Source organism: Hippocampus zosterae, chromosome 14 (genome assembly GCF_025434085.1).
Source record: "Hippocampus zosterae strain Florida chromosome 14, ASM2543408v3, whole genome shotgun sequence".
Classification (NCBI taxonomy): Eukaryota; Metazoa; Chordata; class Actinopteri; order Syngnathiformes; family Syngnathidae; genus Hippocampus; species Hippocampus zosterae.
Genome location: NC_067464.1, coordinates 9,453,704 through 9,467,963, shown reverse-complemented (window position 1 = coordinate 9,467,963; position 14,260 = coordinate 9,453,704). Strand labels below are relative to the sequence as shown.

The following is a 14,260-nucleotide window of genomic DNA, read 5'->3' as shown; positions in this document are numbered from 1 at the left end:
AAAATCATTACCCATTTCCATTTAAGAAACCAAAATCCTAAACATTCAGGCACAGTGTAGGTTGAGCAATCCCCCAAATCTCGCGAGAGGAGGCGTAAAACTGCACAGCCTTTTGCCGTGCTACTTTCACGGAAACACACGGAAGTTTCTAAATTTCCATCCGATCCGTTACATGACTGGAGTGACATGAAAGTCTATTTCACGGTTGCCTGAGTTGAGATTCAAATCATCCGACGACATCACGCTTCTGTTTTCGGCGTTGCACCGTGGTAAGAACCCCTTTTAATGCAGTCCAGCTGCAGCTAAGACTCACCTACACCCCCTACCCCCCCCCCCCCCCTTTTCCCTCCGTTACGTCATAACGTGCGCTAAGCTAACACCGTGGGGAAAAAAAAAACATTTTGGGACGACAGAATTGTGTGGCTGCTTGGTTCGCTCGTCAAATACGTATGTCGAACAATGTTAAGCAAAACAGCTGTTATTTGACAGTGTCCGGTTCGCGCTGCCTTTTTACTTGGCCCTCCCTGTCATCCGGTGGGGCGGTGCTTCATCTTGGTGAGCCACGCACTCTGTGATGTTTGTCTTGTGTTGATAGCCATGGAGAGGTTGGAAGACACATCAGAGCTGCAGTCGCGGCTGTCATCGCTGTCTTTCTCGTCTTTCCCAGGAGTAACATCCAAACATTGCGACAGCGACCCGACCGACAGGTGAGCGACTCCCTTGGAGCGTTTAGTGTTGTTATTAGATACTGTAAAATGTTTATCATTTTGCATCCGTTTTATTGTCACTGAGTTCACTTGTGTTCCTTGGTCCTCAACTGTGAACTATGGCAAAGCCACACTTGGTTTCATTTGACCAACCTTTGTTGAGCCAAGGCACCATTTTTACATTAGAAAATGTCAGAGCGCACCAGCCCAAAACTATCTACCAAAAAATCTGAATACTGATGTCAGTTTTGATACAAAATGACTTGCTTTGCATGAAATGTTGGCCTGTTTAATTGCACGCAAAGCTCATCCTAGCAGAAAGGCTTTTATTGGGTTGTATGAATGGCAACAGGTGGATACACAGGTTTTGTGTACCTTGTGCCCATCCCATCGAATGGCCAAAGGCAGCTGGGATAGGCTCCAGCACGCCAGTGACCCTTGAGAGAAAAAGCTGTTTCAGATAATTGATGGATGGAAGGATTATTTCCCATAGCACCTCAGATGATCTGTCATGGCACAATAGTGCGCAATAGCACCTTACTTAGTATTATTATTTCCCCAAGATGGCGCCCAAGTAGGCAGCCGTTGGCAAGTGCTCTTCAAGAGCCTTGTGTTTTTTGTTGTTGTTGTTTTTTTGTCTTTTGTTTTGTCACATGGTGTTGCTACGTCGTGTGGACCCGATGTGGATTGTTTTCAGCATTTGTGGTCACGACATTCGTCAAAAAATCTGTGCTTGGTGGGTGCGCCTTCTCAGAAGCACGCGTATACCAGCACTCGCTCCTCTTTCATCTATAACTGCTTCAAACAACAACGTGTATGCAGGAAAAGTGGTTCAGATTGCACGACTGTCTGTGTCTTATGTGTTGTGTTGTATTATTTTGTCATTTTATCTTAACTGTTCTTTTGATGGCGGAGCGGGCACCCGCAGCTGCTCTTCCTGTTGTCTTGTTGTCTGGTTGAGAGGGAAGAAATTTCATCTGTGTTGTATGTTGCACATACAGCGCATTTCACAGTAAAGTTGTACGTGACTTGATTTAGGAATCACTGTATTAGATTACAAGGAGGTTACTGCCAGGCAAGTAATTAGCACATCGGTTACACAGTTCTGATGTTGGGGTTTCAAATCCAAGCAACAGCCTTCATGTGTGGAATTAGCATGTTCTTTTTTTTATTAAATTAAGACTAAATCTGGGATGTCCAATTAATTTCTGTCACGGGCCACATCGTGGTTATGGTTTTCCTCAGAGGACCCATTACCATTATGACTGTGAACCCTCATAAAAGTATGTTTCACCTTGTCACATATACACAACAAATTGATAGATAAAATATTTTGAAAGCCAGTAAAACATGTTTCATCAACATTTTTTCAAAGGGTAATTAGTAACAAAGAATGCTTGCGATATCTGAGTGTTTTCAAAAGTGAAGACTATTTGCAATTTGGGTAATCTTGGGGTAATTTTTGTTTGCTTTGCGGGTCACATTAAATGAGATGGCGGGCTAAATCTGGCCCCCAGGCCTTGAATTTGACACATGTGGTCTAAATAGTTCTAAAAGCCGCATCTCACTGAGCAGTGAAGGTTTGCAAGTGTGTGTGCGCATGGCGAATGTTGTTTTATCTTCAGAGTTCGTTCAAGGTTAGGAACGCTCTCAAAGACGTTCAATTACAATTTGCAATGGTCTCAAACAGTTTTTCTTGAATTTTGAAGAGATTTTGACCATGTTCAAAACTGGCTCCATCACACATGCGACCCTCGTGAGGGTTTGGATCATGAAAGGAAGAAAAACTATTTGTGACCTTTAAAACTGTTTAGGGAAAAAAATCACAACTTGCTTTTGAACAATTATACAATATTTGGTATAGGTACTCGTCCAGCCCTAAAAAAAGAGCCATAATGTGTTGATTTCATACAAGAACAACGTGTTATTTGTTTACTTCAGGCTCCAAAACACGGACCTCTCCGCAAACCTGACCCAGTCGCCAAAACAAGCTCATATGGATGCATCTGAGCAGTGTGAAGAGGTGAGTTGATGTGCATGTTGCTGAAGTGCATATTGATTCAGTATTCCTGCTATAAATGTCTTGTTTTTGTATTTGGAGGCTAATGTTGAGGGCCCCGCTGTGCACGCCTCAGGGGATCAGGGTGAGAAGAACGGCGCAGAGAGCCCTCCGCTCTCCGCTGAGATGAAAGGTTTGTATGTCATCATGATTGATGTTTTGTTCTATGCGGGGCGTAGGTTCACGCAGGAGAATGCGTCTTTGGCTGGCGTTAAGAATCACTCGGTATTCACGTTATGGTGTCCTTTCGTACCTAGTGTCCATTTTGTTGTGCTATTCAAATGTGTAGTCAGTACAGGCAGTTCCCGATGTAGTGCCCTCCTTCAATGTTTTCCATAATGCACGTTACAAAGGAGTGAACAATCAACGGTCACTCGACAAACCGATGCATTGTTGCCAGTTGAGAAAGTCTCTTTTCTGTTTCTGGGATGTTGTTTGGTTTTCGTTCGGAAACCAATTCATGAGTTGTGGTGCAAAAATCTCTTGAAAACTGTCGCGCAAGACTCACAATGTGAATGGGCACAATGCTTTATTTTTGTAAAATGCACACGTCTTAAAATTTACGGCTGATTACCTAATTAAGAAAATTAGTCGAATACATGCGTTGAACAACTATTGATATGTGATCACCAGAGAAAAAAAGTGCATACAAATTGCTTGTCAGACCGGTGATGCAGACTTTCAGTGATACTATATGGTCATATTTTATTTCCATTTAGCACTGGGGCTGTGTTCAAAATCACTCCTTATGCACTATTCCCTTTGCAGTACTGTTGGAATGTAGAGGTTATCCCCTTCAGTGCCCTCAACGTATCCCACAATGCACCCTTGAAAAGTATCCCACGATGAATGTTGTGCCTCGGAAACATGCGTAGTATAAATACAGCGACACATCACAACATGGACAGACATAATTATATGTATTTTTGTTTTTCCAGTGCAAATACAATGGCTGTCCAATTTGCATATTTTCACTATTTCCAAGCTGGCTCATTCCCTGTCCTTGAAAGCGGGTTGGTAGGGAATGAATAAATGATTCTTCACACATCCTCTGAAATAATTATCAACATACCGCTGTTATTTCCTGCTCTCGCTGCAGCTGAGACGCCACCCCTGAAGCCCCCGTCGACATGGACATCTGCCGCCCTCAAAGAGCTCAAGGCCAAGCTTCGAACGGAGAAGGACAGCATGGTGACGGTTTACCGAGGCGACATCATGACCGTGCATGTGCCCACCGTGCCAGAAGCCAAGAAGGTGTGCTGGGAGTTTGCCACAGATGGCTACGATATTGGCTTTGGCATCTATTTCGACTGGACTCCCGTCACGAGTCGGGCCATCACCGTGCACATCAGTGAATCGAGTGATGATGAAGATGAAGAGGAGGAGCCGGAAGGTCAGCAGTTGTAAAAGCACGCAATAGAGTGGAGAGAGAAAAAAATGAACGCGGCGCTGTTCAAATGCTCGGCTTTGTGTTTTGGTGAAATCAATACAAACGTTTCGAGAGGCCAAATCCAACCAAACAACTGAGATAATGTGGTTGCATCCACAGTCTTCCAACTATGGATGCTTCTGTGTTCAGAATCAACCAGTCCCACTCAAACTCATGTTCAATGGCCACCATTAACAGCGCCTGTGATCATACTTTGGGCCAATTTTTCTTCAGATGGAACTTGCGCCTTGGACAAGGTAGAAGGAATTGTGAACAGTTCTACATCTAGAATTCATGGGGCATAGTCAAGCACACTTTAAATAGTGGCAGGTGTGTCCCGATTCAACATGCATTTAAATGTGATTGGTTAATTCTGAACGCAGATATGCCCCATTTATATGAGGACAACCACATTATTTCAGATTGTTTTTAACGTTTGCTTTGATTTATGGTGGGAAAAGGTTGAAAAAGAATGATATTGGTGTCATTGTTTTTTCTCTCTTTCTGTATTTCGTGTGTGAACCTATATGGTCGTCCAGTAGCTTTGTGGTTTATGTCTGTGTGTTTATTTGCATTGCAGGCCCGGTCACCAATGGAGATGTGGAGAAGGGCTCCAAAGCACAAAGCAACTCCAACCTGGTCGAGCTCATTCCCGTGTACCGCCAGGACAGCCACTTGAGCGTCAACGGCGGCAGCCACGACTTCCCAGGCGAAGGCACTTACCTCTTCAAATTCGACAACTCCTACTCTCTCTGGCGAAATAAAACACTTTACTACAGAGTTTATTACAGTGCCTAAAAAAATGCCAAATCTTTATGAATGTATGATTGAAAGAAGGAAATTACTCTTATTAGAGCTATTTTAAATGATCTAAAGTACAAATAAAGAGGTTACATATAGGGATATCTATTTTTTACCACTCAGCTTGTGTTGCCAATGTCAAATCTGAAGAAGTCTTTCATTTGCAGCCGTGCCGTTAAACAATCTGATCTTAAACATATACTGTGACATCTGTTAAGTAGCGGTTATCAGGGAAGATCTACGCAGCATCTACTTGCTCGGTGTTCTTAAGTGCTCTCAAGGCGTGTATAACTTGCTATTATTTGTAGTTTCTTTTTCACTGCACCTCAATTAAAGATCTGTTATAATGCGTTGTGTGTCAGTAGGGGACATAAATGAAGAATGTACGGAAGCAGGCAATGGCAGATAGTGTGTGTGTGTTTCTTTTTTTATAACAGGATTGGAGCCGCTCGTTATCACATAAAGCTCTTATTATGTAATAGTGATTCAATATTTACATTTGCTCCGTCCCTGGTTTTAATTTGCAGTCGTAGTGTTTCATCTATATGTACTGTAGTTTGTGCACAGGTCTATATGTGAGTGAAATTCACTGTGTATGCTCTGTGTTAGATAGTTGTGTTCCGATGCATTTCAAACTACCTTATCTCATTTTACGTGCTTTAAAGCTTCCCTTTTTTTGCGTGAGTTTGTTCTGTATCTTATAAGTTATGATGCTCCTGAAAATTTATATTCCACAATAAAATAAAAAAAAGTCTTATTTGCTGTGTGGACATTGTGAAAAGTGCAAAGACTGCAAAACTGCACTTGAAAGCATAATCTGACTTGAAATGTTCCAGGCATTGTGGTTCGCAAGAGCCTTACAGTATGTGCTCCACAATTAGAAAAAGTCTCCTGTGGCTCTATTAAATGTGGCATTAGGGGAGTGATGTAACCGTTACCAGGATCCTGATGAAACCTCTGTTTATTTTCAGCTACCCCCACAGGGCCAGGTTTACCCATGTTTTAGTGGATTTACCTTATCCAAAGTACTATCGATGAGACTGCATAAAGCAGCTTGATTCAATTTCAAACATGCAGTCAAGGATCAGTGGTAGAGTGGGCGTCACCCAACCCTCCTGATACTGCTTCATCAGAAGGCGTATACTGTACAACAAATGAAAATGTATTGCAAGTCTGAAAAGGAGAAGTGAAACTTACTTAGATCATTAATCATGAAAAATCAAACATACTGAAGATAAATAATTAAAATGTGCCTACCAAAATGAATACACCGTACATTCATACCCAAAATAAATGGAAGCATCACAGATAAACCTATTTTTGTTTATTTTGTCATTATATTTGTCCAAACAAATGTGCTTGTAACAGACATGTAAAATAAACTGAAGAAACAAGGGAGGGCATATAATTGTTTTCCCATCATTGTGGTATTAAATGCACAGTAGGCGTACATCATCAGAAATAGAAGGTCACACCTGTAACCCTTTCGTTGCTTCCGTGTTCTCAGCCAATCAGGCCGCGACACTGACGACAGGAGTCCACCTGTTAAATGAGCCGCGAACACATTAAGCGTTTGAAACATAACGTTCATGAGGAGTTTTGAGTCTTAAAAAAAGAGATGGGAAAGCTCAACTTTTATGTCCTTTGGTCCCTGCGTGACGCGCCGCGACAGTTTATCAGGTATGTTAACAAGTACTATAAGCAAAAGTCCGTTATTTTGATCGGAAGCGATTCGAGGAATGTTGGTGTCGTTACGCGTTGTGCAGCAAATCAAACCGAGGATGCTTCCACGTCCACGTCCCGCTGCCTCTGCCCAAACAACTGGTGATCTTCGGTCTGGGCGACTGGGGTCGGGACGAGACCATCTCCGCGCAAGTCGTGGTCGACGCTGACGTGCGGCCTCAAAACATTGGCACAATCTCGTCTCAAATCAAGTACGTATGGGACAAGGGGTGTTTTTTTTAACCTCACTGCGTGGGTGGGTGGGTAGGAGGTCACGTGAGTGGGCGCTCGCCTCTTCTCTTGCAGGTGCTTGACGTTTGAGGGCGGCTGGAGTCCTGATATCCTGGCGGTGGCGGAACAAAAGGGCAGGAGAGGAGTTTATGGCAAGATATTGCTCACAGTGTGTGGACAGGTACTTGATTTATATATTTAAGTGGTGGACAGTCGGGGCCAGCTAGGCTGGTAGCTAGCTTTGCTCTTTAAGGCCTGTCGTTGGATCCGGTGCAGAGGTCATTGGTTTGGCCACTTCATTAGGAAACAGCAAAGAGCTGCTGGATGCTCCCGCATGCTATTTCTCATTTTTAAAAGAGAGTTTTGTACTTGTTAGTGGAGAAATGGAGCAAATATAGGGCAGCATTGCCTGGCAGCTTCCCCCCCAAACCTATCGGCCTCTCCAGATTTTAATCCGGGACGTGTCATGTCTTTTCTTCTCTGCTGTCACTCCCTTCTACAAAAAAGTACTCTCATTTCCCCCCATTGTTAATGTCTCCCTGAAACGGTTCCAGGAGCAAGGCAGCATCTTAAGCAGCAGTACTCCACTGGCCCAGAGGAAATGTCTGTTCCCAGAGCAGCTCAGTGCCGGAGATCTCTCATGCACTTCCCAGCTAAGTGTTGCAGAGACCACGGTGAGACGACAGGCTTGAAGTCTGTTCACGTGTGTCGCTTCAGTCCAATTCATATGCATCTTTCTTGGAAGGGAACCCTCAACTCTTCACAGCTTGCCAACAGTGTTTGCTATGGTGATATCCAGGCTAATAAAGTGGAAACCAGCACTTCAGCCATGGAAAGTAAACTTTCACTTTGGCCTACGGTAAGAGAACTGCTTTCAGTCAACATGTATGTCTGAGTTGCATCTTTTTTTCTTTTTTTTTTTTGCGTTACAGTCCCGTGTTGCGAATCAAACCAACTCTTATTTTCAAACGTTTTCTGTATTGTTTGAGAGAGTCAAATGTACCCCTGTCTTGACGACCTAAAAGCATAATGATATCATTGTTGAGAGGATGTCCCTTCCTTTGAAAGGATGAGACCCCTAAACGGACTGTAATCGGCAAAAGAGGCCGTGTAACGTGGAGCACCGAGGATAGGGACCGTTCCGTTGAGGGCGATGACCAAGCTTTGACTCCCAAGAGAATGAGGCTTTCCCGAATGAACAGCCAGGAAGAACTGACTGAGCAGATAAAAACAAAGGATAGAGAAGGTCAGAAACCTAGATCAAAGTACGGTGACTTCTTTAAAATGACATCAACAAAGGTGAATCTGCTTTTGACATGGATCTGCTATAGTTTCAGCGTGTCCGTCAAATCGATGGAGCCACACGATGTGCCTCAGCGACCCAGACACTGCCATTCTTATTGGTGGAGAAACTTCGGATCAGAAAACCTGTAAGGACTCCTTATGGAAGCTGGAGTTAGGTCAGTACCACCCAGCGTTGCATTTGAGTCGAGACACAAATGCACACTCTAATTGACTTCTGTTCTTTCGGCATCGATTGTTATGCTGAGTCATAAAATTCGGTCTTTGTCACGGTCATTTCAGAATTTGGAGAAGGTGCCTTTGCATGATCTTGTTCGTATATTCATCAGCCTTCAGGGCACTTTTGAAGGATGAGCATAATAATAGGAAAAGGCAGTCGGGTCAGATGTATGTGCAGCGTTCCTCCATTGTTCCATTTCTGGTTGTATGGCCATCATCACGCTCTCTGTCAGAGATGGGCTGAGAGGCTCAGCGCATTGAGAGGAGCCAGATGAGGTGGCATCTGGGTTTGTTTCCTGCACGCCTCTCTTAAGAAGTGTGTTGGCCACATCTCAAGTAAGACCGAGGACATGTTAGTGAGACAAAGTCTCTCTGCTGGCCTTGATTTTTATGGAAGAGGTTGACAAAGTGGCTGGGGGGGAGGCAAGTCTGGGTCGGGATAAGTGGAAGATGATAAATGAATGGATGGGGGTCAGTACTCGGTGGTCTGCTGAATGTAAATGAAAATCCACTTTTCGCCTTTATTTGTGTCCCCCCCCCCCCCCCCATTACCCCTTTTCCTTCTTTTGCAGACCATGATTTCTGGTACCCAATGAGCTCCTCCACGTGCGGACCTGCGCCTCCTTGCACCAGGGGGAACTCTGCGACTTATGACCCCGAATCGAAGGCCGTCTATGTTTATGGTGGACTGACGGAGGGCCAGCGCAACAGCGAGTTGTACATCCTTAATACTCTGACCTGGAGGTGGAAGCTTGTCACAGTGGGTTTTTGTCACATTTAAACTTGTTGGAAGTAATTTGATTAAAAAAAAAACATATCCGTTTTGTCTCTATTCCATTTAGACTAAAGGGAATGTTCCCACCTTGGCGTATCACTCTGCTGTTTTTTACAAGAAGGAGCTTTTTGTCTTTGGTGGGGTTCATGCAAGTCAGTCTTCTGGAGAAAAGACATGCAGTAATGCTCTTTACATCTTCAACCCAGAGTTTCAACTGTGGTATAAGCCCATAGTGGAGGGAGACAAACCTCTGCCTCGCTTTGGGTCAGTGTCCACTGCCATTCACTACAGAGCTAATTCTTTTTGTTATCATTATCCCCCCCCCCCCCCCCAAGTGTTAATTTTTTTTCCATGTCTTATATTTTGTGCAAAAGCCACTCGATCACACTTCTGTCACACAAGCTGATCATATTTGGTGGTCGGAAAACTGCCACATATCTAAATGACCTCCATATCCTTGACCTGGGTAAGAATACAAATTCAATAACTGTGCTTTTTGTTGAAGTTTACACAGATGATGCCTCCCCCTTTCCCATCCTTTCCTTTCCTTTCTTGGGTGAAGGTTTTATGGAGTACACAGCTGTGAAGTATGGGAACATGCCACCAGTGCCTCGAGGGTGAGTACAGCTATCCATGACCTTGAGGACAGTTATTCCTGCAGATACTGTATACAGTCTGCATAATTTACCGGTAATCATTTCACATTTTGGGCTACTTGTGTTTTAAAGGTCTTGTGCCATCAAAACCCATTTTTCGACTGTTTTATGCCCAGCTGAAAATAAGTCTGCACCTTGATTAAAGATTGACATCCATGTGGTTTGTCCCTTTGCATGCTACAGCCTTTGAAATGCAAAGTCATGCAAAACCAGCTGATCAGAATTTTCCGTCGTCGTGACTTAGTTCTGCTAATTGTTATTCAAGTACCCCACGCACTAAACCCAAATTCATGTGCCGCTGCATCTCAACAACCAATCAGTGTCGAATATGCTGCATCATCGCATCATCTAGTCGGGAGCACCGGGAAATATCTGATAATTCCTGCTACTAAGACCGTATGAGAAAAAAAAAAAGGTCAGAATATTTGACCAACAAAATCGGCTTGGAAAAAAAGTGCATCTTGAGCATTTCAAATGACCTTGTAAACAAGACAAAACTACAGATGATTTAAGGGTATCTGGCATGGGACCTTTGCATTTAAAAGAGCACTTTCCTGTGTTTACATGAACAGGTTTCACGCTGCCCTCCCAGTTTCCGACAACAGGATTTTAGTGAGTGGGGGCTGCAGCGCAATCGGAGCCTTGCGAGATGTACATGTCTTCAATACCGGTAAATACTAAATATATTCATCCAAATACATTTCAACCTTAAATTGAACATGAGTTCCAGGCCGTTGCTCCGCCTGTTATTTTTCAGATTTGGAAACGGTGTTTCTTCCAAGATATAGTCTACAACGGTCACACTCATAGGTCTTAAATGTTTTAACATCACCAAGTGTTAAAAAATAGTTACCGGTAATAATTTGTTTAATGAAAGTGCTATGCGTTGCAGATCAACTCTCCTTTTTTTTTTTTTTTTTGGGCAATACTTTTAATCGTCACACTACTAAAGCAAAGGAACCACTTTTAAGTAGTATGTATCCTGATGCATAGCGAAACCACCACAGGTTTACTGCATTGAATGTGTCTGCCTCCGTCACATAATTTCTCTCCACATTCTTTTCTGATTACAATACATTCTTAATGAGTCAGCTACTTTTTGTGTCACAAAAAACACATTCGGCAAAAGAAAAGACTGATGCAGCGTGTCCACTTCAGAGGCATAAACTTGTACATGTCACTCAATTTCAGAGTTTCCACTGTACAAACGTTTCAAATTCAAATCCACTGTTTCACTTCCCCCACCAGACACCAACCTGTGGAGTTCCGTGGCATCGTCCGAGTTGAGTTTCAAGCCTCGTGCTGGACACAGCATGATTCATTTAACCTCATCAACAACTCCGGCAGACTCACTGACACAGAGGCAGGATGAATCTGTCAAAGTCCACTGCACACTGCTTGTGTTTGGTGGCTCAGACTGCTCCGGTACTTTCTACAATGATATGGTTAAGTGTGCAGTGGAGATTCCTTTATAATTAGTTTTTTTTTTTTAATCCGAAAGGACACTAAAGTAAGTTTTTATAATGTGTTATTGTTGTGTTTGCAAAATGGCCTTTGACTATAATGCGTCATTTGCAGGCGAGTCCTCTTTTAGCGCCAGACGTACCATAATTATCCATACTTCCTCCAAGCAGCTGATATGCTGCGGTATGTCACACTTTGCATAACAAATCAGTCATTTGCATAGTAGCCGTGTGGTCAACTGACCAAGTAATAATGATGTTAATAAATGTCCACGTTGTCTAACTAAGAGTTCACTTGTTTCAAATTACGGCCATAGAAAGTCGTTATGTTCAAAGCGTTTTATTTCAAGGCGTACAAAGTGCGGCAGCACGGAGTTTCTCCTACGCTCGCAGCTCAACGGGTGTGTCCGGCTGGCATGACGGATGGCTCACTTGGAAAGCGTCAATCTTCGTTAAGGTTTGATTTAGCCTTTGGATAGTTGGATACAAGCTCATGTTCACTTGAAACCTGCGCGGACAGGAAACACAAATCAGCGGAGGCTTACAATCTAAAATTAAAAGGGTACATTGAAGGGGTCATATATATATACATTTATAACTATGCAAGACAGTTCCCAGTGGTCTTGATGTCTGTCGCATTTGGTGGGGCTCAAGGTGTGTTTATTTGGCAAATGTGAACATGCTTTTGTTGTCCAGGGCCTTGACTTCTTTTCCAGGCTTGGAGGCTCGGTTTCCACAAGTAGGAGCACACAGTTGCCAAGTGTGGCAGGAAAGGAGCCAGCCAAATGCCTGCTGACTGGTTGTCAATCTAATGAAAGCGAGGCTTGACATTCGCCCAGCAGTATGTGGGCTGCGATGACGACTCGTGCAACGAGGAGTCAAAACGAGTGGAGTTCACGGTAGCAAGAAAAATTCTTGACCCTAATAGTATTTTGACAAAAGCATGTTAAAACACCCGGAAACTGTTTTCATTTTAGAAGGAAAATTTACGTTTTGTATGTTGTTGTTTTTTAATCATATCTTGGGCACTGTGCAGTAAAAGTATTTTCCAAAATGTACCTCTCTGCATTGTAGACTTGTGGGACCAGACAGATGTCAGCCATGGATATCTAAAAGGGAAAACAATCCAGTCAAACTAGCCCTTAATTATGACATCCTCTTCATTAGTTCTTACCTCATCGCCAACACAATACTTCCCAGCAGTTTGCTTCAGCAGAGGCTCAAGAGCTGGATGAGTGCAAATATTGACATGATGAATGTTCAAATGTCTTGCTACTGGTGTCTGATGTCAGCTACTGACCTTCAAAACCTCGATTGATGAAGTATTGCGCCCACTGCGCCTTCTCTGCGCCAATCTTTTGGATCACGTGTAGATTCTGAGACATCCAACAGATGATGAGGTTTATCAGTGATGTGACATCAACCCTGTTATGTCCCTGTGTGTTGAAGTACTGTACTAAAAAAATGCTCACTTGCAGAGGTTGAATCCCAGAAGCTATGAGATCACTTATCATCCGAACCTGAGCCCTCTTTTTGGGGTCCAAGGGCAGGAGGCGCGGTTCGGGCCTTGTTTCATCAATGTACTGGATTACCGCCAGCTGTGTTGTAGGCCAAACAATATTAATGTCACATCTGAGAGAAGAAACAAAAAAAAAAACTGTCATGGAGAATTAAGCTTTTGGGTGGAGCTCACCGACTGAGAAAGGGTGACACCATCAATTTCAACTGCGGGTACTTGCTGCATTGGGTTTAAAGTCTTGTAGTCTTCTGTGAGCTGTAACATACATTTTGTTACGAGAATTCCTGATTTGCTTTCTATTTTTAATTGCTCATGTAAGCTGTACCTGCTGACCTCCATCTTTGATCAGATTGACGGGCACCTGGTCATATTCCATACCCTTCAGGGCGAAAGCTGGTGAACAAAGTGGTGAAATATCACGAAACGATATGGGAAAATGGTGAGCAGCACAATGGACTTGTGGTTAGCATGTCTGTCTCTCCGTTCGAAGGTTCCCAATATAATTGATGCATATGAAGTTAAATGAAGACTGTAAATGGTGACCAGTCCAGGGTCCCCCCCCCCCCCCCCCCCCCCCCCCCCCGCTTCTCACGCAGTCAGCTGCGATGGACTCCGGCTTACCTGTGACCCTAATGAGAACAAGTGCTGTGGAAAATGGATCACAAGTAGAGAGAGATTAAGGACTAACTTACCAATGCGCACCCGCCATGAGCAAGAGCTTCTGAAATATCCATGGAGCACGGGCTGAATGAAATCAACAGAAGAACATACCGTCGTTACAAATCCAAAATATCTCGAGTGCTCCGAATCATCCTTTTTCATTTCGTTTTAAGGTTCACCTTGGTTTGCTCAGACATTGCTTCTCAGTCAAGTTTGTACACTGAAAAAAAAGTTCTACCGAGTTGACCACAGCCGCTTCCTCTCATAGCCAATAGGATGCGCTCCTCGCATCCCTCCTACCGAATCTTTGGTCCGTGACTAAGCAACATCGGGGTTCACGTCTGCTTTACATCAGCCACCATGAACAAACAGAATGAACAAGCAAACAGTAACGATTCGGAAGTACACTACCTTTGCCAGGAGAACACAGGATAATCGCATAGTCAGAGCCGGCTTGGCTTTTTACTTCTTTAACGTTTTCTCATGAGTGTCGTCGTGGAAGTGACCCTGTTACTCATTCGTCCCAAACGGTGTATGCGCCTGATACTGTAATGAGTTGTACCTTTGCCACAAATGTTAATGTTTTGGAAGCATAAATCAAAACAAGAAACAGGAAGTGTTTTGCTTGTCAATTGGTCAGAATCCGTTGTATAGGCGGTATTTTGCAAATACTCTCCTGGCTATTGGACCGAATCTCTCAACATCAACCAACCAGAT

The 14,260-nt window shown here is 43.5% G+C and overlaps 3 protein-coding genes across 6 annotated transcripts; 2 read left to right on the top strand and 1 right to left on the bottom strand.

Annotated features, from left to right (window-relative positions):
- Window positions 1-81: 81 nt before the first annotated feature.
- Window positions 82-5,345, top strand: tmed8 (transmembrane p24 trafficking protein 8). 2 transcript variants are annotated; one of them, XM_052086996.1, is made up of 6 exons: window positions 82-269; window positions 596-707; window positions 2,649-2,730; window positions 2,809-2,899; window positions 3,866-4,159; window positions 4,776-5,345. In XM_052086996.1, the coding sequence occupies exons 2-6, from the start codon at window positions 598-600 to the stop codon at window positions 4,991-4,993; spliced, it is 795 nt and encodes a 264-aa protein (XP_051942956.1). In that variant the 5' UTR covers window positions 82-269; window positions 596-597; the 3' UTR covers window positions 4,994-5,345. The 2 variants fall into 2 exon arrangements, with proteins under 2 accessions (XP_051942956.1, XP_051942957.1); XM_052086997.1 differs by lacking the exon at window positions 82-269 and adding an exon at window positions 333-447.
- A 1,194-nt stretch (window positions 5,346-6,539) lies between these two features.
- Window positions 6,540-11,647, top strand: zgc:163014 (uncharacterized protein LOC100038766 homolog). Of its 2 annotated transcripts, none has more exons than XM_052086623.1 (13): window positions 6,540-6,676; window positions 6,763-6,930; window positions 7,025-7,130; window positions 7,504-7,623; window positions 7,716-7,808; window positions 8,018-8,195; window positions 8,281-8,409; window positions 9,043-9,230; window positions 9,313-9,509; window positions 9,620-9,711; window positions 9,808-9,862; window positions 10,474-10,571; window positions 11,150-11,647. In XM_052086623.1, exons 1-13 carry the CDS (start codon window positions 6,615-6,617, stop codon window positions 11,374-11,376), a joined length of 1,713 nt encoding a protein of 570 aa, XP_051942583.1. In that variant the 5' UTR covers window positions 6,540-6,614; the 3' UTR covers window positions 11,377-11,647. The 2 variants fall into 2 exon arrangements, with proteins under 2 accessions (XP_051942583.1, XP_051942582.1); XM_052086622.1 differs by having other exon boundaries at window positions 7,695-7,808.
- Window positions 11,648-11,688: 41 nt separating this feature from the next.
- gstz1 (glutathione S-transferase zeta 1) lies at window positions 11,689-14,183 on the bottom strand. Of its 2 annotated transcripts, XM_052086630.1 has the most exons (10): window positions 13,955-14,183; window positions 13,723-13,884; window positions 13,576-13,627; window positions 13,209-13,276; window positions 13,058-13,138; window positions 12,837-12,962; window positions 12,665-12,740; window positions 12,539-12,591; window positions 12,424-12,473; window positions 11,689-11,872 (listed from the first exon to the last, which is right to left on the bottom strand). In XM_052086630.1, the coding sequence occupies exons 2-10, from the start codon at window positions 13,738-13,740 to the stop codon at window positions 11,746-11,748; spliced, it is 651 nt and encodes a 216-aa protein (XP_051942590.1). In that variant the 5' UTR covers window positions 13,741-13,884; window positions 13,955-14,183; the 3' UTR covers window positions 11,689-11,745. The 2 variants fall into 2 exon arrangements, with proteins under 2 accessions (XP_051942590.1, XP_051942589.1); XM_052086629.1 differs by lacking the exon at window positions 13,723-13,884.
- Between the last annotated feature and the right edge of the window lie 77 nt (window positions 14,184-14,260).